Below are 26,822 nucleotides of genomic sequence, written 5' to 3' on the forward strand. Positions count from 1 at the left end.
TGTAATTGTACCTGCACCCACCACTTCCTCTGGAAGTTCAATCCACACATAAAAAAACACAAAACGTGAAAAAAAGCTACCCACATGTCTTTTTTAAATCTTTCTCCTGTCACCTTAAAATTATGCCCCCAAACTTCTTGGTTACTTCCTCAAAAAAAACTGAAGTTTATGAAACATCTTTTTCCTCACACAAAAACATGCTGACTATCCCCAAACATGTCCTGCCTCTCCAAATGCACATAAACCCTATATTTCAGAATCACCTCCAACAACGTAACAGCCACCAAGTCAGACACTCTTGTCTATAGTTACCAGGCTTCTCCTTACATCCCTTCTGAAACAAAGGCAGACTGTTAGCCACTCTCCAGTCATCTGACACCTCACCCATAGTTCCAGATGAAACAAATATTTCTACAAGGGGGCCCCACAATTTCCTCCCTAACTTCCCACAACATCCTGGGATTCACTAGATCAAGTCCCAGAGATTTATCCACATTTATATTTTCTAAAACCTGCAGCACTTCCTCTTTTGTAATATGAACTGTTTGCAAAGCATCAATACTTGAGTTCTATAGTCTGTTTCTTTCTCTACAGTAAAAACTGACATGAAATATTTAATATCACTCCCATCTCCTGAGGTTCAACAAAAGACGACACCTTTGATCTTTAAAGGACCCTTTTTCTTTTTCTCTCTCTCTCTCTCTCTAGTTGCCCTGTTGCTCTTAAGATGAAGGAAAATCCAAAGAGATTCTGCAAATATATTATCTGCAAAGGTTTTCTCAAATCCCCTCTTTACCTTCCTGTTCTCTCTCTCAAAATTGTCATTACATGCTTTATTTGAACTCAGTTGTCTGTATCTAATATGATTCTTTTTATTTCTAACTAAAACCTTAATATCTTCATTCATCCATTGTTCCCTGTTCCTACTGGCCTTACCTTCACTCTCACAGGAATATAATGACTCTGAGGAGAAAGTGAGGGCTGCAGATGCTGGAGATCAGAGCTGAAAATGTGTTGCTGGAAAAGCGCAGCAGGTCAGGCAGCATCCAAGGAACAGGAGAATCGATGTTTCGGGCATAAGCCCTTCTTCAGGAATGAGGAAAGTGACGTTTCGGGCATAAGCCCGAATGACTCTGAACTCATTTTCACACTTTTGAAAGCTTCCCACCTACCAGACGTTCCTTTACCAACAAAGAATCTACTCCAATGAACTTTTGAAAGCTCTTGCTTCATACCCTTAAAATTTGCCTAACTCCAATTAAAAACTAGCTTTTATGGAAGGCTTATTCTTTTCCATAACTATTTTAAAAAGAGAGTTATGATCACTAGACCCAAAGTGCTCCCCCAATATCACTTCAGTCACTTGCACTGCCTTATTAGCCAGGAGGTGGTCAAGATTTGCTCCTTCTCTAGCAGGAACATTTATATATTGAAGAAAATTTTCTTAACACATTTAACAATTCCTTCACTATCCAAACTTTGAACTTATGATAGTTCAAGTCAATGTTTAGAAAATTAAAATCACCTAATATTACAACCTTATTATTGTTACATCAGAGATCTCTCCACATATTTGTTCCTCAATTTCCTTCTGACTATTGGGGGTGCATATAGGACAATCCCAAAGTGATAATTCCTTTATTTCTAATTTCAACTTTTATTTACTGGAGGATTTTTCAGAAATATCTTCCCCAGTTACAACAGCAAAGTTGTACTTAGTGAAAAACACCATGCCCCCTCCATTTTTGGATTAGAATGGTGCTGGAAAAGCACAGCAGTTCAGGCAGCATCCGAGGAGCAGTAAAATCGACGTTTTGGGCAAAAGCCCTTGAGGGATTCCTGATGAAGGGCTTTTGCCCGAAACGTCAATTTTACTGCTCCTCGGATGCTGCCTGAACTGCTGTGCTTCTCCAGCACCACTCTAATCTAGACTCTGGTTTCCAGCATCTGCAGTCACTGTTTATACCCCTCCATTTTTGCCTCCTTATCTATCCGATAGCATCTGAAACCCGGAACGCTGAGCTGTCCATCCCTCAGCTAGGTTTCTGTAATAGCTACGTTGTCCCAAACCCATTTTCTCAAACATGCCGAGTTCATCAGCATGATCTGCAAGACTCCTTGCATTGAAACAAATGCAGTTTAATTCTTCAGCGTTGCTTTGTTCTCTGACTTGTTCTTGTTGGTCTTTTCAGATGCAGAACCATCCTGTCTATTTACTCTGTTACTTAATCAGGTGGTGCAACTTTAAAGGTACAGCAAAAGAAAGAATAAAAGTTATTAAAAATGTTCTTAATGATTTACAATTAATAACCAAAATTTAGTCAGACCCTCTTCACCCAAGAAAGAAACCAAAGATCAGCCAACGTTCATAAACTGAGAATGGTCAGAGTCAGATGTACAGCATGAAACAGAGCCTTCGGTCCAACACGTCCATGTTGATCAAATTTCCTAAATTAATCTAGTCCCTTTTGCCAGCATATGGACAATATCCCTCTAAACCGTTCCTATTCATATTTCCACCCAGACGCTTTTTAAATTTTGTAATTGGACCAGCCTCCACTACTTCCCCTTGCAGCTTATTCCATAAACGCACCACCCTTTGCATGAAAACCTTGCCCCTTAGATCCCTTCTAAATCTTTCCCTTTTCACCTTAGATCTATGCCCTCTAGTTCTGGACTCCCCCCACTCCAGAGAAAAGACCTTGCCTATTTACCCTATCCATAAATAGAGAAAATAGCCCCAGCCTATCCAGCCTCTCCCTATAGCTCAAACCCTCCAACCCTTCAGATACCCTTGTCATGTGAATCAAATCTCAATCAGATCACATTTGGAGAATTACATACATCTCTGGTTGTCATATTTTGAAAAGAATTCAAAGACACCAAGGCAAAAACGATTTGCATGATACTACTGAAAATGCGAGGTTAATCCCATAAGCAAACAATGGACAGGTAGGCATTTTTCTTTGTGGATAAAGACTAACATGAGACCAAAAAGAGGTCTTTAAGATTATAAGAGGTTGTGATTAGAACAAACATGGAATGTTTCCACTGGTAGAGAAGAACAAAACTAAAGGGCATTAGCATAAGATAGTTATTAATAATAACAATTAGAGAATTTAGGAAGGATAGAAAGGGGGTGTGATAGAAGATGGGGGGAGTGGCGTTTTTGACATGGGATAGTATTACTACTGTACTTAGGGAGGATATTCCTGGGAATATATGCAGGGAAGATTTTGGGTGAAACTGAGAAATAAGAAAGGGATGATCACCTTATTGGGGTCGCATTATAGACCCCCTAATGGTTGGTGGAAAATTGAGAAACAAAATTTGTAAGGAGATTTCAGTTATCTGAAAGGACAAGATGGTTATGGTAGGGGATTTTAATTTTGCGAATAGACTGGGATTGTTATAGTGTTAGGAGTTTAGATATGAAGGGCATGGATAGGATAAATAGACAAGGTCTTTTCCCTGGGTTGGGGGAATCCAGAACTAGAGGGCATAGGCTTCGGGTGAGAGGGGAAAGATATAAGAGAGACCTACAGGGCAACTTTTTCATGCAGAGGGTGGTACGTGCATGGAACGAGCTGCCAGACAAGTTGGACCAAAGGGTCTGTTTCCGTGCTGTACATCTCTATGACTAGATGAAGAGGAATTTGTTAAGTGTGTACAAGATAATTTTCTGATTCAATATGTGGATGTACCTGTGAAAATGTGCAAAGCTTGACCTACTCTTGGGAAATAAGGCAGGGCAGGTGACTTGAGGTGTCAGTGGGGAAGCACTTTGGGGCCAGTGACCATAATTCTAGGGTGAAAGGAAAGTCTGGTGATGGAAAGGGATAGACCAGATCTAAAAGTTGAAGTTCTAAATTGGAGAAAGGCTAATTTTGAAGGTATTAGGCAAGATCTTTCAAAAGCTGGTTGGTGGCAGATGTTTGCAGATAAAGGGATGGCTGGAAAATGGGAAGCCTTTGGAAATTAGATAACAAAAGTCTGGAGAAATAATAATCCTGTTAGGGTGAAAGGAAAGTCTGGTAGGTATAGGGAATGCTGGACGACTAAATAAATTGAGGGCTTGGTTAAGAAAAAGAAGGAAGCATATGTCAGGTATAGGCAGGATAGATTGAGTGAACCCTTAGAAGAGTATAAAGGCAGTAGGAGTATACTTGAGAGAAATCAGGAGGACAAAAAAGGGGACATGAGATGGATTTGGCAAATAGGGTTAAGGGATTCTATAAATACATTAAGGACAAAAGGGTAACTTGGGACAGAATAGGACCGCTCAACGAACAGCAAGACAGTGTGTGTGGAACCGCAGGAGATGGGCAAGATACTAAAGGAGTATTTTGCATCAGTGTTTACTGTGGAGAGGACATGGAAGATATAAAATATGGGAAAAACAGACGGTGACATGTCCATATTACAGGCGTGGTGGTGCTGGATGTCTTGAAACGCATACAAGTGGATAAATCCCCAGAGGTGTACCCTAGAACTCTGTGGGAAGTTAGGGAAACGATTGCTGGGCCCCTTGCTGCGACATTTGGATTATTGATAGTGACAGGTGAGGTGCTGGAAGACTGGAGGGTGGCTAACATGGTGCCACGATTTAAGAAAGATGGTAAAGAAAAGCCAGGAAACTATAGGCCAGTCAAGCCTGACATCGGTGGTGGGTATATTGTTGGAGCGAATCCTGAGGGACAGGATATACATGTATTTGGAAAGGTAAGGACTGATTAGCGATAGTCAAAATGGCTTTGTGTGGGGGCAATCAGGTTTCACGAACTTGTTTGAGTTTTATGAAGTAACAAAGAGGATTGATAAGGTCGGAGCGGTAGACGTGATCTATATGGACTTCAGTAAGGTGTTCGAAAAGATTCCTCATGGGAGGCTAGTTAGCAAAGTTAGATCGCATAGAATACAGGGAGAACTAGCCATTTGAATACAGAACTGGCTCAAAGGTAGACGACAAAGTGGCGGTGCAAGGTTGCTTTTCAGACTGGAGGCCTGTGACCAATGATATGCCACAATGATCGGTGCTGAGTCCACTACGCTTCTTCAATTATATAAATGATCTGGATGTGAACATAAGTATACTTACTAAGTTTGTAGATAGCACCAAATTTGGAGGTGCAATGGACAGTGAAGAAGGTTACCTCTGATTAAAACAGCATCTTAATCAGATGAGCCAAAGGGCTGAGGAGTGGCAGATGAGAGTTTAATTGAGATAAATGCGAGGTGTTACATTTTGAAAATGCAAGTCAAAGTAGGACAGATACACTCAATGGTAAAGTCCTAGGGAGTGTTGCTGAACAAAGAGACCTTTGAGTGCAGCTTCATAGTTCCTTGAAAGTGGCATCACAGATAGATAGAATAGTGAAGGAGGCATTTGGCATACTTTCCTTTATTGGTCAGAGCACAGTGTAGGAGTTGGGAGGTCATGTTGCAGCTGTACAGGACACTGGGGAGGCAACTTTTGGAATATTCCATGCAATTCTGGTCTCCTTCCTTCAAAATGATTTTGCGAAACTTGAAAGGGTTCAGAAAGAATTTACAAAGATGGTGCCAGGTTTGGAGGATTTGAGTTATAGGGAGAGGCTGAATTGTTTTCCCTGGAGTATCAGAGGCTAAGGGGTGACCTTATAGAGGTTTACAAAATCATGAGGGGCATGGATAGGATAAATAGACAAAGGTCTTTTCCCTGGGGTGGGGGAAGTCTAGGACCTGGACAGCATAGGTTCAGGGCGAGAGGGGAAAGATATAACAGGAACCTAAAGAGGCAACTTTTTCATGCAGAGTGTCGTGCATGTATGGAATGAGCTACCAGACGAAATGGAGGCGGCTGGTCCAATTACAGCAGTTATAAAGCATGTGGATGAGTATATGAATAGGAAGGGTTTAGAGGGAAATGGACCAAGTGCTGGCAAATGGACTTAGATTAGATTATGATATCTGAATGCCATGAACGAGTTGGACCAAAGGGTCTGTTTCTGTGCTGTACATTTCTATGAATCTATGACCAGAGGTAGACAGTGTGGAACTGATTTCCATAGGGAATGTCTGAGACCAGTAAATGCATTTGCGTGAAAGGGGAGAAAGATGGCAGTGGGTTCAATAGAGTGTGAATCTTTGCATGGGTTGAATTGTCTGATTCTGATCTGCATATTCTATACAATTACATCTTTATGAAGGACAAACAGCCCTTCAAATTTAATTTTAAAAAGAGCACTGGACCTAGAGAAACTGAGTCTGGAGAATTGACAAAAAAAAGAGAGATGGCAAATGAATTGAACACATATTTTGTATCCATTTTTACTGTTGAAAATATAAGTAATAAGCCTGAAGCAGTTTAAAAAAAAAACAGGAAATCTCTGAAAAATTACCATCACTAGAGTATGTAAGAGAGTACATTGTCAGCACTGCAGCTGACGAATGCCCAGATCCTAACGAATTTAATCCTGGGATCTTAAAAAGAGTGGAAGCTAAAAGTTAATGCATTGGTTTAATTTTCCAAAACTCCTACATTTAGCGAAGTGCCCTTTAAATCGAATGATAACAAATGTAATTATGCAGAAAGAAGAGACAGAAAGTAGGAAAGAACACGGCATTTAGTTTAATATAAGTCATAGGGAATATGTTTTTAGCTAATGTAAAAGGTTTGTTAGGACATTTGGATAAGTTCAAAGTAATCAGATCGATCAACATGGTTTTGTAAAAGGAAAATTTTGTCTCACCAATTTATTGGAGGTTTTTTGAGGAAGTACCTCAAAAGGTAGAGTAACTGGGAATGTACTGCATTTATATTTCCAGAACGCTTTTGATAAAATGCCACAAAGATCATTGAACATAAATGCCTATGGTTCAGAGGAAATGTATTAGAATCATAGAATGTTACAGTACAAGAGGCCATTCAACCCATCATATCTGTACTGGCTCCTAAAAGAGCTACCCAGCTCGTCCCAATCCCTCGAAATTCATCACTCGATGAGGTCACCTTTTTAATCCTCTCTGCTCCAATGAGAATCAGCCCCATTTCTCTAATCTTTCTTTGTATCCAAAACCCCTCATTCCTAATATCATTCAAATAAATCTCCTTTATGCACTCTCCAGGGCTTTAAAATCCTCCTTTAAATAAGGCACCAGAACTAAACACAATACTCCAAATGTGGTCTGATTAATGATTTGTAGAGGTGTAACGTCACTTCCTTGCTTTTATGTATAAACCAAACTATCCTATAAACCTGAACATGCTTCACTTGCTGGGCCACCTTCAGAGTGTTATGTAAATAAACCCCAAGGTCCCTTGGCTCTTGTACTCCCCTCAAAGATGTACCATTGAGTCTATATTGTCTCTCCATGTATTGACATGAAGATTGATAGGTTAACAGGAAGTGGAGATAGACATAAATGGGTCTTTTGCTGATTGGCACATACTTAGTACATCTTCCCAAAGGGATCAGTGATGGTACTCAACTGTTTACAACTTATACGAATGACTGTTTCAAAAACAGACTGTAAAGCTGTCAAATTTGCAGAAGATACAAAAAGTAGTAAATTATAGGAAGGATGTTATTTCATTGCAGGCAGTTCAGAGAAGGTTCACTCGGGACAATCCTTAGTACGGAGGCATTGTCTTATGAACGAAGACAGGTTGCGATTCTACTCATTGGAATTTAGAAGAATGAGAGATCATCTCACTGAAATTCAGGATTCTTAAGGGGCTTGACAGGGTAAATGCTGAGGTTGATTTCCCCACATGGGACAATCTAGGACCAGAGTGCACAGTCTCAAAAAAAAAGAGGTGCCGATTTAAGGCTAAGAAAAGTAGGAACTTATTTTCTCAGAGAACTGTATCTCTTTGGAACACCTCATCTGAGTGTTTCAGGGACAGACTTCTTCTGCATATTTAAGGCTGAGATAGATTAATTCATGAAGTAGGGAAATCAAGAGTTATAGGGAAAAGATAGAAAAGTGAACATGAGGAATGTCAGATCAGCCACAATCCTATTGAATTATGGATCAGATTCGAGGGGCTGAATGCTTATTCCAGTTCCTACTTATGGAGTCATACTGCAGGGAAACAGACTCCTTGGGTCAACCAGTCCCAAACTAAACTAGTGCCATCTGCCTGCAATTGGCCTATATCCCTCCAAATCATTCCTATTCATGAGTTTATCCAAATGTCATTTAAATGTTAAGTGTACCTACATCCAGCCCTTTCTCTGGAAGTTCATTCCATATGAACCATAATGTTAAAAAATGTTGCCCCCATTAATATCCTTTTTAAATGTTTCGCGCCTCACCTTAAAAATATGCCCCTTAGTTTTGAACACCTGCCCCCCACCCTAGGGAAAAGACCCTTGTCATTTACCTTATCTATGCCCCTCATGATTGAAACAAAACTCTAAGTTAACCCCTCACCCTCCTATGCTTCAGCAGAAAAGAAATTCCAGCCTATCCGGCCTCTCCTTATAATTCAAACCCTCCATTCCTAGCAACATCCTGGTAAATCTTTACTGAAACCTCTCCACTTTAACAATGTCCTTCCTATAACAGGGCAACCAGAATTGGACACACTATTCCAGAAAAGGCCTCATGAATGTCCTGTACAACCTCAACAAGACCTCTTAACTTCTATACTCAAAGGTCTGAGCAATGAAGGCAAGCATGCTTAAACCCTTCATAACCACTCTGACACAAAGTTCAAAGAATTATGTACCTGAACCCCTAGGTCTCTCTGTTATACAACAGTACCCAGGGCCCTACTATTAACTGTACAAGCGCTGTTCTTGCTTGTACTACCAAAATGCAATATCTCACATTTATCCAAATTAAACTCATCTGCCACTCAGACCATTGATCCAATTGATCAAGATCTCTTTGTAATCTTAGCTAACCACCTTCACTGTCCACTGTACCACCAATTTTGGCATCATTTGAAAATTTACTAACCATGCCATCTATATTCTCATCCAAATCATTTATATAAATGACAAACAAAAGTGGAACCAGTATCGATCCCTGTGGAACACTGCTGGTCACAGGCCTCCAGTCTGAAAAATAACCCTTTACCATCATCCAGTCTCCTACTATAAAGCCAATTTTGTATCTAATTGGCAGGCTTACCCTAAACCCCATGTGATCTAAATTTACTAATTAGTCTACCATGCAGAAACTTGTCAAAGGCTTTACTAAAGTCCAAATATTTACAGCTTTGCCTTCAATCTTTTTGATTAATTCATTAAAAAATTCAATGAAGTTTGACAGACATGATTTTCCTCGCACAAAATCAATCATTCTGACTATCCCCAATTAATCCTTGCCTCTCCAGATGCATGTTAATCCTACCTTTAAGAATCACCTCCAATAACATACCCACCACTGATGTCAGACCCACAGGTCTACAGTTTCCAGGCTTCTCCTTACAATCTTTTTTAAACAATTGCACATTAGCCACTCTCCAATCCTTCAGTACTTCGCTTGTGTTTAAAATGATACAAATATTTAAGCTAGGAGCCTCCCAATTTCCTCCTTAACTTCCCATAATGTCCTGGGATACACCTGATCAGGTACTGAGATTTATCCACCTTTATGTTTTCTAAGACCTCCTTTCAAAACATCAACATTTATTCTCCTGAGTTTTAAGGCAAGTTGTGAAGAGGACTTAAGGAGGCTTCAAAGAGATACAGACAGTTTAAATGATTGGGCAAGTAACCTACAAACGGAGTATAATGTGGAAATATGCCAAACTGCCCATTTGGTAGGAAGAATTTTAAAAAACCACACCATGTAAATGGTGAGAGACTGCAGTCCAATTTGGGTGACCGAGTGAACGATTGCAAAACACAAGTATGAAGGTACAACAATTAGAAAAGCTAATAGAATATAATCATTTATTGCAAGGTGAATTGAATACAAAAGCAGAGGGTTATGCTTTTCAGTTATACAAGACACTGGTAAGACCACATATGGAGTACAGTCAGCTCCCTCAGAATTTTGTACACTTCAATAAGATAATTTCTTCTTCCTCCAAACTCCAATGGGTAAGATAAAACCTGTTCAAGGTTTCTTCATAAAATAAGCTAACTGTGATAGGTAGGGTCAAGTAAACCTTCTCCGACATGCTTCCAACCTACAACTTTACCCTTTCTTAAATAAGGTGACCAAGACTGTATACAATCCTCCAGGTATGGACTTACCAATGCTCTGTACAGTGGCAATAAAAAAAATTTCCCTACCCTTATATTCCATTCCTCTTGTAATGAATGACAACATTCCATTATCGGTAAACAGGTCTTACAAGTAAGAATTGTAGTGAAAGGCCTCATGTGACTAGGTGTACACACGAGAAAGAAATAAAGATTAAAAGTAATACAAAGTTTATTTCAGTTACTAGCTTCCCAAAACGCAAAAGGTGAACTACCAAAGTGACTACGCCTATATTTTTGAGTTGCTATTTTAGCTCCACCTCATTTTACAGTTTAAAACTTTAACATTGTTAAACACTGCCAAGTAAAGAGTGTGGCTTCAAAGAGTGTTTCCACACTGCAAGTAATCTAACCTAAAAAAAAGCAAGCAAGCACTACTTTTAGAAGTTATCAAATTTACTGATAAGCAAGCATCCATGAGTCTTATGCTGCCCCATTTCACATTGTGTTTTTTTTTAAATCTGTGATTTATCAGAAGACTTTTAGATTTCCTCCTTTTTAAGTTCTTGACCATTCCCTACTCCTTCATCAATAAAGTAGTAAAGCCAGTGAAATTAAGTAAGAGTGAAAGTGACTAAACTCAGTTTTAACAATAAGATCTCAAGTGGAGTTTAGGTGGACACATCTAGTAAAACACGACACTAGATTGCTTGTTCACAGCAAAAACTGTTTTTATTGGTTTATACTGGCATCAGCAGGAAGCCACTCAGCTCAAACTTGTTCCACCATTCAATATGAATTTAGCTGATCTATGGCCTAACCCCATAAACCTGCCTTTGGATTATATCCCTTAACTTTGCTTAACAAAAGATTTAAACTAACAACTGTCCTAGCACCTATTACTGTTCGTGAAACAGGAACAAACCTCTACCATCCTGTCTGTAGAGAAGTCCTTCTTAACTTCTCTCCTGAATGGTCTGGGCCTAATTTTTAGAAAATGTTCTAGTTCTTGAATCTTCAACCACTGGAAATAGTTTATTTGTCAAACTTGTGTTTTCCTGTTAATATCTTGAAGACTTTGATCAGATGACCCTTTAACCTTCCAAATTCTAGAGAAAACAGCTGTAATTTGTATAGGGTCTCCTCATAACGTAATTCCTGAAGTCCAGGCATCACTCGTGCAAAACTATATTGTAACTCCACTACCTCCGCCTCCCACCCCCTCAGGCCAACACATCCTGGTTGAAGTGCATTACGCAGATATACTCAGAATACTCTAAGTAGGATCTAACCAGGGTTTCATATAACTACAGCAAAATGTCTGAATTGTTGTACTCCAATTCTCTAGATATAAAGGCCAGCATTTCATCAGTTTTCTTAATTATTTTCTGTATCTGTTTGTGACATTTTAAAGATTACACAATTGACCTGATCCCCACCTCATTGTCCTTTGGTGGTCTTTGTATCTTTCCCATTCAGCAGGATCTGTGCTGTTTTCTGTATTTTTCTAAGCCCTTTCTTTTAGTTTTATGCTGTTTCTTAACTAGTTAGTTGTCCCTGGTGGATTTTCTTTTTAACTGTAAAGTGCAGCATTCCCCTCACAGGGGCATCACATGCAGTATAATAAGATTGCTAAAATTGCAATTAAACAACTTTCTTACATGGAAATTTTAGATTAGCTGGGAAGATACCACATCCTCATTTAACCAAGACAGTTAAGGTTTATTAAAATAATCAGTTAGTCAACAAAACATTCAATGATCTAGAAAGTAAACTTCCAATGGCATAGTTATTATATAATGGAAGATGGATATTAATAGACATTATAAAACCCAGAATTTGGAAATTATTGAAGCAGGCCAAAGGGTCTGTTTCCTCACTGTAGGGAATCTAATCTAACCAGCAATATTGGCATTCAAAATCAGCAATGACAAACCATGTCTCCACACAATAACTCTCAGCAAAGGAATTTTCAAACCGATCACAACTACCCTCATCCAAATAATTCATTATGTTTAAGAATCTTTTAAAGTAACAATGAACAATTTTCCCTATTGAACAGGATGCGCCTTCTCACATTAAAACATACCATAGAAATGGAAATTGTCATTTTGTCATCTAAAGAAGTGATAACTGGATAATTATTCATGGAACACATGTTCTACTGCTCCTCTTTAAAATTGGTAGTTGTATTACACTCTTTCGACAACTCACGTGGCTACTCCAATCATAACCAACAAAGTTGCTGAGTTCTTGTTTCTGTCCACTATTAGAGGACTCTGATCACACACTTAACTGCAGTACCCATTCTTCAGATCTGACAGTTCACTTCTTCTGGTTTCCATGTTTGCATAAAAAGAAAAGTGATGATTGATGAAAATTCCTCAATCCTGCAGTAGATCTTGGGAAAATAGATCAGGACAGGTTCATTTACTGTAACTGCATTTATAAAATAGTTTGGAGCTACCATTTTCAAATCACAAGTTATACGTAGAAGAAGGAAAAAGATGTAAATACGCAAGTACACTGCACATGATCTGCTTAAAAGGACAATGTCAAATAGCTTAAGCCAAACAATATTTTCAAAAATGTGACCTTTAAAAGACTTGCCAGATGGTGCTGACTTTAGAAAATAAGATGGAACAGTGTTGCAGCAGATTTCTAGTAGCATTTGAAGTGTATGCACTATTCTGTGCCCCACTAAAAGCATTACCAGGCAGTGAAAAAAGCAACATTTGCAGAGGCACACTCAGTTATTTCTTATGGTGTAGCTTTGAGGCTGAACAAAGCAAGAGAAGGAAGCTACAATGTAAGAATTAGTAATGCAGCTTTTCAACGGCCACCTCAAATGACAGATTAGCTAATGTGAAAATAACACTCATTAAGAATGTTTCTCGCCAATCTTTTTTTTTTAAATTACAAATTTATCACTTCCTACTGCACAAATCAATGCTAACAGAGACTACAGCACAGAGCAGCAACATCATTGCTCCATCACACAACAAGTACAATCATCACAGTACGGAAGACCACACAGCTGCTCTCTCAGAGTGTGAAGTCTGGCAGTAGTTTAACAGGACAGGTCATTTTCAATGAGGGGAGAGGCTGAGGAGGAGGGGCCTTAATGGTGACCTCAGCCAGCAACGGAAACCAGCCATCCAGCCAATTGAGCTGTAGCAAGTAAACAATACCTATTACAATCAGCAGGTATTGAATGTCTCCCTAGACTGTGTAATAAAATGTATTTTTTTTAATGATTTCCCCTTCAAAGTTCAACATTAATATTAAAGTTCTTACTTGAGATGCGTATGACACTTTTCAACAGATTGCCAGCAATAACAATTCAGTGAACCATTAAAAAATAATACATATTTCTGCTAAATGTTTCAACTGAACTACAAACCTTTAAATGGGCTCTTAAGGGAGAAACCTTTCCCTAAAAGAGAAAAAAAATTCTAGCATGCTCACACACCTTCTTGGCAACTGAACAAATGGAAATGAAAGCTGCACCTCTTAACCTTTACAAAGTGATCCATCATTAAACTGGAGGGGGTGATGTTATGCTAATGTCACTAGGCTAGTAACCAAGAACCTCAGGCTAATGTTCCTAATATGGCATATGGTGAAATATAATTTTAAAAAAAATACGGTTTTAAAAAGCTAGCCTAATGGTGACCATGTAGCCACTGTCAATTGTCATCAAAACACATTTGATTTGCTAATGCTCTTTTACCCAGTCTGGCCTACACATGACTGCAGATCCAATATAGTTGACTCTTAACTACTGCCTGGGCGATTAGAATTGAGCAATAAACACTGGCTTAACCTGCAAAGTATATAATCCTAGAATGAATTTTAAAAACTTGTAACACTGATTTTATAAAGTGTGTCCCAATATCAAAACCTCAAACTTGTAACCTCTAGAGAGGTAGAGAACTGGGTGCATGTTTTCTCCTCTTTGCTCCCATCCAGTTGGAAGTAACTTTGCTTGAAAGTCTGACTAGACAAGACAAAAGTTTCGAGTAACTTCTGATAATATTTTGAGAGTCCTTGCTGTAATGCCAGTGCCCTGGCGAAATTTGAAATGACTGCATGTGTGGGTCCTACTGCACTTATTCTTGCAGCTAAGTGGTTGACGAGAAACCAGAACAGTGCAAAGCAAACACATGCATACTATTGCCTGTATGCATTTTCACGTACAGTCATACCTATCGTAGAGGTTCTTTGCATCCCGAGACTTGTCTACAGGGAAAGCTCGGTAGAAAGCAGCAGATGGATTCCTGTATGTTTCAAGAATCAAAGATGGAAACAAAAGAACAGTAAATAAAACAAAAGTAATCAGAATATAGATCAGATAAATTTTACCCAGAATTAAACTGAATAGCATATTTGACAGAGTAGAAAGTATTACTAGGATATGACAGAACAAATGATTGGGAGAGGAGGGTGGGAGCACTGAGAAGTCATTATTAAATTCTAGATCAGACCGTTACCCAAATGTTAAGCTATTTTAGTAATAGGTTACCAGAACATTATGCCAAACAGCATTTCAACAGTAATTCATGTCACAAATGTCTGTAGCAATTGCTTTCACATGCATTTGAGAAAAATTCTTAATTCATTGCATCAAACATTTGCGTACAACTAAGAAAAGCAGTGTTGGTGCCCCTGCCTCTGGACCAAGAGGCCCATGTTAAGTCCTGTCTGCTCCAGAGGTGTGTAATAATATCTCTTAACAGGTCAATTAGAAAACATCTATAAACAACCAGTTGCTGTTCTATTGTATTACTTGAGAGAACAACAGATGCAACCTTTTAGCGAGTGTTGGAGCCAAATCTGAAGATTTGTGACTGGCATGATTCAAAGTCATCTTTTAACATAACATATCTTGGCACATCCTACCCATGTGTTACAGGACATAAGTGAATCATCCTTTACAACTGGACACCTCACAGTCTTCTACATTTCACAATGGTCTCCAAACTAAAAAAAATGGAAGCATAAAAAAAAGGACTGGCATAAATGAAATCATACACAATTGCAACCTTCCTTACATACACAACCAGAATTATGGAAAACAACCAAGTTCATTTCAAGACAACTTATGCCATAGAATTTTCTAAAGCAGCAATCAATGGTAATGTTACAGCCCAGATTTAAATAAATTAGTCTTGCAGAAGGGATTTACCTCAACAGTTAAGCCCTGTCCCCACCAATAAGGAAATGGTGACCTACACGCATCAAAAAAACTGAGCTAAAGGTTTGAAAACGGGAAGTTATTGTTGTCATTAGGTCACTTTGGCTCCACATGAAGCTACAGGACTTCTGCTTTTGGGAAATAGATCATGCTTCAAATTTTCTTTGTCCTTGCTTAATGAAAATGTAATAGCTGTAGCATAATTTTAACATTATTAGTTTGCTTCATGTGATCCATATAATGCTATGACCCCCAATAACAAAGCTGTGTCGAAGAAGTCTCAAACATCCAGTTTAGCATCTGACAAGTTGTGTGTCTGGGGATTCTATACATGGAGACCAGATATTATCTCAATCTAGTGCCAAAATCTTAGAACAGTATCAAGCATTATGGTAAATTTTATCAATAAATAATGATTATGTTGCAAGATGATTTTTGGTATTATACCAGTTACCTGCAGTTATCTACACTCAGCTACCATTACTTAGTTCCTATAACTTTCAAAACTTAATATTTGCTTATCAAATCAAAATTTAAATCTAAAATTGTAAAGAAAAGGCCAACCAAAGTATTGCTCACATGAACCAAATAGGATCCCGATCTTATTGTACATGAAAATTTCCATCGACTGACTTAAGAAATTTCCCGTCAGAAAGGAAAGGCTGTCCATTCAAGCTATCTCAACTTAACAAATGCATTGATCATTTTAGGACAACTTCAGTATCTTTTAGATTTGATTAAACAAACCTTGCTCCACTAACGAACTTCATTTTTAATCAGCATAACAATATCATTACCATATACAATGTCACTAAGTAATAAAGGGATGGTAAATCATTGGGATGATTTTTGAAATCATCTTTTTTCAATAAAACACCAGATTTCAGTAATGTATTAGATGTACATGCATAGCCAGAGTTCTTGATTCCACCCCTTCAACAGCCAAGCCATTTACTACCTGAAAGTCACAAATATTCGCCTGTTGCAGATTAGGGTAAGCAATTACTGAATTATGTTAAATTGTTCAAAAGGCAAAATACGGTATAAAGTTCCCGGTGAAGAAAGTGAAACGGAAGCTGAATGATAAAGGCCGATCTGACCTTCTGAAAATCAATGCAAACTAGTAATTCTATCCAAAGATTATTTTTCAGTTTAATTTTAGCCACCATAGGCATTACTATTGTCCTTAATAAGCAGTGATTGCTTATTCAAATCAGATGATGCACATTAGCAGCAAATCATTCAAATTATATAGATCAGTTCTTTTCCAGAAAGAATTCTTCAGGACCAAAACTGGAAAACTTGGACTACATGTTCAGAAAGCACAGTTTAGCTGAGACAGCAAATGAAAGGCATGAAATTATATGTGCCACCACTGGTTCAGTTACCTGGATACATTAATCAGCATTCCTCACCCAGTAATTCCCAAAGCTAACCATGACTTGGGCACGATACATTGCCAAAAAGCTTTTTCCCCCTTCTGCCTTTCTTCCCAAGGCCACTGATGCATAGTATCAAGTCAAACTACATTAGATTTTCACTGTAATTTACGCTCTACACCATGATTCCATACATCGCCTCAGTCTGCTTTCAATTCAAAGCCAGTTAATTTCAAATAGTCCCCCTTTATATTCATTTACACCGCCCAGGCTAACATTCATTTGCCCCTGAGGAGACGTTGGTAAGGCCCTTTCTTGAATCGCTCCAGTCCTTGGGAGGTGGGTGTACCAAAACGCTGTTAAGATTGATAAATCCAGTTCCTTAACTAATATTGCTTGATTCTAAATTATTGGGCAATTCAAATTATTTTAACATAAAAAGCACTCATGAGAAATAAATTATACAAAATGAGCTGCTTTTCACCAAAACCAGGGAACAGCTAAACATTTGTGGTTAAATTAGTTTGCCATCTTCACATCATGGCTACCAAGGTGTCCTTCCTCTTTCATGCCATCCCATTTTTCCTTCAAAACATTTACAGTTTAGCTAGCAAAAATAAATTTAATCCCAAACCACCCTATCCCATGTGATGATCTTTACTGAGGTCAGATTTTCTAGCTGCCCTTTCAAATAAACAGCAGCAATTAAGTTGTTTTCACATTTCTCATTAAGATTAGGTCATGAAGTGACAATATCAGTGATAGAGCTGTGCCACATAAGAATGGATTAACAACTCTTGGTGACAGGTGTTTCATTGTGAATACCAGTGGTCTTCTACAAGACGGTCATCCAAAGTTTATTGAGAAAAAGTACCGCTAAAAGTGCCTGGAGAGCATCCCTTATCGAGTAGTCATATCACTGCAAACAATTCAGTGGATCAGGTTATTGCTCTGGGGAAAGGGATTCAAGTTCCACCATTTCTGCTGGTGGAATTTAAATTCATTCAATAAATTGAAAACTAGTGGTGGTGACCATGAAAACAACCATCACTGACATACTAAGTTTATATCCTTTCACAGATGAAATCTGGCCTGCACACGGCTGACTCTTAACTGCTCTTTGAAATGCCCTAAACTACTCTCTTTAATTAGGGATGGGCAACAAATACTAGCCTTGCCAGAAGTGTCCACAACCCACAAAACTAAAGAAAAAAAATGTGCTTGCATCAAAGCACTTCAATGCATAAGGAATCAAGGCTTAAATTCAGTACTGCCATCAAAAGTAGTTAAAAATGTTTTGACTGATTAGTCAGAATTTGCTTTCAGTTGAGGTTATTTTACCATTCTAATATGGTGGCAGCTAGCACCTATCATAACAGGAATAAGTTACATTCATATCTGATCTTTCGATAAGCAAACCGATGAGTTATGCAACTGCAAAGGAGTTCACCAGGACATTCCTGAATACTCGCCGACCAACGTAATTGTACACAATTACATTTCCGTTACCACATAGGACACATCTTTGCGATTCATTCTTGAAAGGCAAATCTCATACAATGCTTCTCAAAGGAAACAAATAGAAATTATTCTTGCCATCAACCAAATGAAAAAAAATTTTACAAGAGGAAATAAAAACTCTTGTGACAACTACCAACCAGTGCAAAAACTGAAAGACAACAAGACCTTGCTGCACTCCTCGGCTTCTAATTGTTTACGGTCATGGGTAGTTGAAGGGAACAGCTGTACAGTTATAACAAAACCTAATCTAAGTTGTTTAACCCATGATAATTTTTAAAATGGTCATATGTACTGCTTTTGTGGCAGATCCTGAATCAACTGAAAAGTCTACTGCATTTGGAAACTTAAGCACCATTTTATTATGATTTTGGAGAAGATTTGTAGCTCAAGTTGCAAGTTTGCTCACTGAGCTGGTAGATCTGTCCTCAGACATTTCATCACCTTGCTAGGTAACATCATCAGTGAGCCTCCGATGAAACGCTGGTGTTCTGTCCCGCTTGCTATTTATCTATCTTGATCTGTTGTGGTTGGTGATATCACTTCCAATTCTTTTTCTGAGGGGCTGGTAAATTCAGTCCAAATCGATGTTTGTTAATGGAGTTCCGGCCTGAATGCCAGGCCTCTAGGAATTCCCGTGCATGCCTTTGTTTAGCCTGTCTCAGGACAGATGCATTGCCCAGTCAAATTGGTGCCCCTCTTCGTCTGTATGTATGGATACGAGTGATAGTTGGTCATGTCTTTTGGTGGCTAGTTGATGCTCATGTATCCTGGTGGCTAGTTTCCTGCTCGTCTGTCCAGTGTAGTGTTTATTGCAGGCCTTGCAGGATATTTGGACAACGAGCCGCCAAAAGACATGACCAACTATCACTAGTATTCATACACACAGACGAAGAGGGACACCAGTTTGACTGGGACAATAGATCCATCCTGGGATGGGCTAAACAAAGACACGCACGGGAATTCCTACAGGCCTAGTATTCAGACTGGAACTCCGTTAACAAACATATCGATTTGGACCAAATTTACCAACCTCTCCGAAAAAGAACTGGAAGTGATTTCATCTACCACATCAGACCAAGTCACAAATAGTAAGTGGGACAGAACACCAGCGCTTCATCGGAGGCTCACTGATGATGTTACCTGGCAAGGTGACAAAACATCGACAACAGATCTACCAGCTCAGCGAGCAAACTTACAACCAGACCATTTTATTACACATTATCTGAAGCAAATTAACTCAAAAGATTTACACTCTTCTCCCCGTTCACAATATTGATTTCAAAGCAGCTAATTGCAGTAATTACTCTTTTTCCTGTAAACAAGATTCAGGTCAGACACAAGGTACCTTTATTAGATTCAGTGGAGTTAATCTCTCTCAAGGGTCAAGTGTCAAACTGATATCCTCTTGCACAATAATGTAACATGGGGAGGGTAGTGTGGTTTCAACAGCAGCATCCCTTTGTGATGCAGACTGGATATTGGTATTACTTGCTATCTATGCCTTGAATCGGAGTGCAGACCTACTGAACACTTGGTAAAACAAGCCTATGAATAGTGATAAACTGCATTAGTTGAGGCGGGTACACAGAAGTTATAACCTAATACACACACTTTCCAACCACATTCATTAAGATGTACTACAACACACAATCATAGAAACATAGCAGAATAACAGCAATTAGGCCCTTGTTCAGACTGCCCTTGTTGCCAGAGCAACTCAGCTGATCCCACACAATTGCCCTTTCCCAGTAATTATGCATTCTTTTCCTCTTCAGAAAATTATCTAATTTTCTTTTGGAACAGAAGATTCAAGCTGCCTCCACTATTCTGTCAGACAGACATTCCAGATTCTAACCACTTGCTGCTTAAGTTGTTTTCCATCTTGTCATGTTGCTTCCTTTACAAATCACCTTAAATAGTTATCCTCTAGTGCTCAACCAATGGGAACAGGTTCTACCTATTCTATCCAGGCCTCTCAATTTTGAACACCTCTGTCAAAGCTCCTCTCAACTTTTTGTTTCTCCATCTAAACAATCCCAGCTTCTTTCCACAAGCCAAGTCCCACATCCTTGGACCCAGTCTCATAACTTTCCTGAATCCTCTGTAAAATCTTCAATTATCCTTACCCCAAAGGGTGATGCTCAGAATTCACCACAACAGACCAGGTAAGGCTGAACAAGTATTTTATAAAGGGTCACCACAGCTTCCATGCCACTATTTATAAAACACATGAATCCATGAACTTACGAAATGTTTCCTCAACCTGCCCTGCACTTCCAAAGGTGTTTCATATATCCTCAGGTTCATGGGGGAAATGCAAGAAAGTAAACCTGAGGAGTATCAGATCAGCCATGATCCTACTGTATGGTGGAGCTGGCTCAAGGGGCCAAATGGCCTATCTACTGTTCCTATTTCATATGGTCCTTTGGTTCACCCATTTTAGAAATGTACTCTGCATGTACAGATAAGGCAACTTTGGATGGCTCCCTTCTTTTCCTACTCATTTCAAATTTAAAAAGGAAACACTTGCCATTTTACTTTGTGTAGTTAAGCAGGTAACTTGCTAAATATAAACAACTAGTCAGACGTTTTCCTGAGTTTAACAAATATGGGATAAACTGACCCAGATTTTAAAAAAAGCATTAACATATATCCTGACATCTTGCAACCCATGCACGCGCATACTTTTGCAAAAATACAAATTACAGACTAGAGGTCGTTAAGTATGGCTAAATGATAGTCCAGGATAAAGTTAAAATAAGGGCAAAATAAGTTTTCAGTCTGTACTTGGATGGCTTATCCAACTGTAAGACTTTGGTTCTCAACTCAAATTTCCTCTTTTTCTGGAAATGCTGCTATGGATAAAGAAAAGTTCTTGGCTGATTGTAGGAAAAGCAAACAAAACATAACCTTAAATAAATGGATGGGAGAGGGGTAGGGAAAAGGTGCAAAAGAAGTCACAAGCAAATTTTCCATCACAGCTGCTGATGCTCGTCCACTAAAACCCATGCACTATGAACACACAAATACCTTATCACATGGATTCTCTCACCACTGTCTGGAGGGATAGATCCAAATCAGGGCGTTGTTCATATATTCCAAAAGGTAGTTTTATTAACTCATGAGCATATATTTACCTTGGCCATGTTTCATCAACAAAGTGATTAAAATGAATAACACAAAATATGATGGACGCTGGAAATCTGAAACAAACAGAATGCTAGAGAAACCCAGGTCTGGCAGCATCTGTGGAGAGCGACCCAAAGTTAACATTGAGTCTGCATTGACTCTTCTTCAGAACTGAACTAAAGAAATATTAACTGTTGCTCTCTCTCCCCACAGATACTGTCAGAACGGAGTACCTCTCATTCGTGGTGATTAAATTAAATGCCCTGTTTGCAACAGCTGAACCTCAGGTGCTCATTTCCCTGTTAATGATCCAGGAGATGGAGTCTTGCACATTACTTCTCTTCATTCCTTCCATCAAAATATACAATTACACATTTCTCTGTGTTAAATTTTACCTGCCATGTGTCTCCTTGCCAGTCCCTGACCTAGTGAAGTCAGTCATTAGCTTCTCCTTTCAAATTACTTCCAACTTTACCAAACTTTGAAATTGTCCCCTGAACACTAAAAATCTAGACCATGAATACAAAGCAGTGGTTGAGATACACCCCCTGCAACTCCTTCCCACACCCCTGAAACGCCACTGCCTATCTTCCGAGTGCCCACTCCCCAATCCTTTTCCTAATCTTTTTCTGCTTCAATCCCATTTCCAAAATGGAAACTGATCCTGCTTATTTCTCTCTGTAATTCTCTCTTCAAAACAAAAATGACATTAAAACCATCCAACATATTGGATGTGATTACTTCATCAAGTAAAGACGACAAACTGATCAATCTGTTCAGTCAACGCAGGATGAATAAATGGAATGTCAAATCTAGCTTGACATCTCAACTAAGTACAATCTCAGATGCTCTTGACCACCTCTTTTTGCCTTACAGGAATATGCAATATTTATTAACACTAGATTTAAGAGATCTATATGCTCTAACTCCTTTTATGGGGGAAATATAATTCCTGAACCATTCCTGAAAGCAAGACTAACCTAATGCAAAGTTATCTTCAAAGTTTCAGATTTGGCCCTAAACATTGATAATTAACAACCAGTGACATCTGGATAGCAGCAATACGATAGGTCAGAGTCAGCATGGAGTTATGAAGGGGAAATCACGTTTGACTAATCTTCTGGAATTTTTTGAGGATGTAGCTCTGAAGGTGGACAAGGGAGATCCAGTGGATGTACTATACCTGGACTTTCAGAAAGCCTTTGATAAAGTCCCACATAGGAGGTTAGTGAGCAAAATTAGGGCACATGGTATTAGGGGCCAAATACTGACATGGATTATAAATTGGTTGGCTGACAGGAAACAAAGAGTAGTGATAAACGGCTCCGTTCCGGAATGGCAGGCGGTGACCAGTGGTGTGCCGCAAGGATCAGTGCTGGGACCGCAGCTTTTTACAATGTACATTACTGATATAGATGAAGGCACTAAAAGTAATATCAGCAAATTTGCTGATGACACAAAGCTGGGTGGCAGGGTGAAATGCGAGGAGGACGTTAGAAGAATACAGGGTGACCTGGACAGGCTAGGTGAGTGGACAGATGCATGGCAGATGCAGTTTAATGTGGATAAATGCGTGGTTATCCACTTTGATGGCAAGAACAGGAAGGCAGATTACTACCTAAATGGAGTCAAGTTAGGTAAAGGGGCAGTACAACGAGATCTCGGTGTTCTTGTACATCAGTCAATGAAAGCAAGACGCAGGTACAGCAGGCAGTGAAGAAAGCTAATAGCATGCTGGCCTTCATAACAAGAGGAATTGAATATAGAAGCAAAGAGGTCCTTCTGCAGCTGTACAGGGCCTGGTGAGACCACACCTGGAATATTGTGCACAATTTTGGTCTCCAAATTTGAGGAAAGACATTCTGGCTATTGAGGGAGTGCAGCATAGGTTCACGAGGTCAATTCCCGGAATGGCGGGACTATCTTACACTGAACGATTTGAGCCACTGGGCTTGTATACGCTTGAGTTGAGAAGGCTGAGAGAGGATCTGATTGAGATGTGCTTTTTGTCGTTTACATAAATGATTTGGATGCGAGCATAAGAGGTACAGTTAGTAAGTTTGCAGATGACACCAAAATTGGAGGTGACGTGGACAGCGAAGAGGGTTACCTCAGATTACAACAGGATCTGGACCAGGTGGGCCAATGGGCTGAGAAGTGGCAGATGAGTTTAATTCAGATAAATGTGAGGCGTTGCATTTTTGGGAAAGCAAATCTTAACAGGACTTATACACTTAATGGCAAGGTCCGAGGGAGTGTTGCTGAACAGAGACCTTGAAGTGCAGGTTCACAGCTCCTTGAAAGTGGAGTCGCAGGTAGATAGGATAGTGAAGGCGGCGTTTGGAATGCTTTCCTTTATTGGTTAGAGTATTGAGTACAGGAGTTGGGAGGTCATGTTGTGGCTGTACAGGACATTGGTTAGGCCACTGTTGGAATATTGTGTGCAATTCTGGTCTCCTTCCTATCGGAAAGATGTTGTGAAACTTGAAAGGGTTCAGAAAAGATTTACAGGATGGTGCCAGGGTTGGAGGATTTGAGCTCTTGGAAGAGTTTGAATAGGCTGGGGCTGTTTTCCCTGGAACATCGGAGGCTGAGGGGTGACCTTATAGAAGTTTATAAAATCATGACGGGCATTGATAGGATCAACTGACAAAGTCTATTTATCCTGGGGTGGAGGAGTCCAGAATTAGAGAGCATAGGTTTAGGGTGAGAAGGGAAAGATATAAAAGAGACCTAAGGGGCAACCTTTTCACTCAGAGGGTAGTACATGTATGGAATGAGCTGCCAGAGGAAGTGGTGGAGGCTCGTACGATTGCAAAGTTTAAAAGGCATTTGGATGGGTATATGAATAGGAAGGGTTTGGAGGGATTTGGGCCGGGTGCTGACAGGTGGGACTAGATTGGGTTAGGATACCTGGTTGGCATGGACGAGTTGGACTGAAGGGTCTGTTTCGATGCTGTACATCTCTATGACAGCACTACATCAAGGGTTTCAGTACAGGTTCAGAAAGATTGGAAATATATACACAAGATACAATATCAATTCTGACTCATTAGGGGATCATATTGTTACACCTCTGTACTGCATAACCATTTAGGCAGTGGATTGTAAACAGGCAAACGCCTTATAAAGAGATTCTCAGACTACACATGGGAGCATCCACATTATTTTTGTCAGATGTCCAATACTGACCTAAAGCTTTGTGGTAATTATTAGACAAAACAGAAGTTTCAAAACGTTACAGCCATGCCATTTCTTTATGCAGCTTTCACTACTGTCAGTTACATTTTCCTCATGTGACTCGGTCAGAAATATTTTATTCTGCAAGTTCAAACTGTGAAGCTTTAGCAAGAAGTCAAAACAGAACTCAGGAAAAAATCTATTTAAAGTCTATATATGGCCATTTTGGTTGATACAATGCACCAAATAAAAGAGTTTCACGGATTGAAGGGCATACAGGAAACTAGACACCTTGTTATCAGTCAAAAAATGTAACGTCAATTCTCGACAGAGGTTTAAAAAAAAAGCAAAAAAACCTCTTCCCCAGGAAACCATTCAAAATAAATATATACTATAATTTCCTCTCTTTGTCACAGTCATTTCGCATAATTGCAATACATTGATGTACATTAACTGCTCCATAAAGTGAAAATAACTACAGACTCGAACAAACTGAGAAAAGAATGCAAAATGATGAAAACACCAAGTCTGACAGCATCTATAGAGACACATCATAGAATCCCTACAGTGCAGATAAAGGCCATTCAGCCCATTGAGTGTGCACCAACCCTCTGAAGAGCATCCCATCCAGTTCCCTGTAAATGTGCATCTACAAACGGCCAATCCACCTAACCTGCATATCATCTTCGGACTGGGGGAAGAATTCGGAGCACCCAGTTGAAACCAATGCAGACACAGGAAAATTGTGTAAGCTCCACACAGGACTTTCGCTTGAGGCTGGAATTGAACTTGGGTTCCAGGCGCTGTCAGGGAGCAGTGACTAATCACTGTGCCACAGCACAGCTCCTTTATCATTTAACTTTGCTATTTAACTTTGCTTTTTAAAGATTATTTAATATTATAGATCGTTGAAACATTCAAGTTCAGTTTCCTGAGGTATTGAACTTTAGTTTGAAATCTCTCTAACTCATTCGCTCCAGAAAGTCTCTTAAAAATAGAAAATATTGCACAATAAACCAGTGACCGAGGTTTGTCAGTGAAATACACAGACTCAAATGTTGTGGCTGCAATGACAGCAAAAAATATCACCATTCATTGTCATTATTCTATGAAACTGAAGGCAACTTCTGGCACCCACAGATGTGCAGTTAATGCAGTTATCCAGATATCAATTCCAGGTGTAGATGCTACCCATTATTACTTTTTCAGAGGATGGAATAAAGTGATTGATAGAACTTGCTTCTCACTTCCTGGTTTGCTGTCTGAGAATTCTTCAATACGATTGGCTGCTCAGCCTGTTTAAGTGTATCATCATTTTTGTTAAGACACCTGGTAACACTATATACGATGAAGTGAACATCGGGAAAGGTGAAATTCACGTCACAGAACTTACTAGATCTTTGTGGTTAGTTAAAACAATCACAACACCAGGTTATAGTCCAACAGATTTAATTGGAAGCACCAGTTTTGGAGCGCTACTCCTTCATCAGGAGGTTGTCAGCAATGATCCGAAAGCTAGAGCTTCCAATTAAACCTGTTGGACTATAACCTGGTGTTGTGTGAATTTAAACTTTGTACACCCCAGTCCAACACCGGCATCTCCAAATCACGATCTTTGTGGTGGCTTTCTTTGAGATCGGTGATACACCATTACTTCATCTCGGATCATAAAACCTGGGTCAAGATGTACACCAGTCTTAGGTTATTTTATTTCACGTCCTGGATAATGCTTGCAGAGGTGGTATTCAAATGTTAACTGAAGCCATTATTTATCCAGTGTAAAATATTGGTAAGGATACATACTTGATAGAATTCAAGGAGCAACTATTGAGTGTCCTTGATAAGTATGTATCTGTCAGGCAGGGAGGAAAGGGTCGCGTGACGGAGCCGTGGTTTAATAAGGAATTGGAATCCCTTGTTAAAGGGAAGAGGGCGGCCTATGTAAAGATGAGGCGTGAAGGTTCAATTGGGGCGATTGAGAGTTATAAGGTAGCCAGGAAGGATCTGAAGAGAGAGCTAAGAGCAGCAAGGAGGGGACATGAAAAGTCCTTAGTTGGTAGGATTAGGGAAAACCCAAAGGCTTTCTATAGGTATGTCAGGAATAAAAGAATGACTAGGGTAGGAATAGGTCCAGTCAAGGATAGTAGTGGGAAGCTGTGTGTGGAGGCTGAATAGATTGGGGAGACACTGAATGAATACTTTTCGCCAGTATTCACTCAGGAACAGGACATTATTGCCGATGTGAATACTGAGTCACAATTAAATAGAATG

At 39.3% G+C, this 26,822-nt stretch overlaps 1 protein-coding gene across 2 annotated transcripts in view; it reads right to left on the reverse strand.

Moving 5' to 3' along the window:
- The window catches only part of tsc22d2 (TSC22 domain family 2), an 87,144-nt gene that overhangs the window by 34,970 nt on the left and 25,352 nt on the right, over positions 1–26,822 (reverse strand). Inside the window, exon 2 of one of the 2 annotated variants that reach the window (XM_043702756.1) lies at positions 14,354–14,425. The exons of the other annotated variant lie outside the window; for it this stretch is intronic. Within the exon in view, the coding sequence (XP_043558691.1) occupies positions 14,354–14,425 (72 nt within the window). The remainder of the gene's footprint in view (positions 1–14,353; positions 14,426–26,822) is intronic. 2 annotated transcript variants of the gene reach the window in all.

Source organism: Chiloscyllium plagiosum, chromosome 13 (assembly GCF_004010195.1).
Source record: "Chiloscyllium plagiosum isolate BGI_BamShark_2017 chromosome 13, ASM401019v2, whole genome shotgun sequence".
NCBI classification, from domain to species: Eukaryota; Metazoa; Chordata; class Chondrichthyes; order Orectolobiformes; family Hemiscylliidae; genus Chiloscyllium; species Chiloscyllium plagiosum.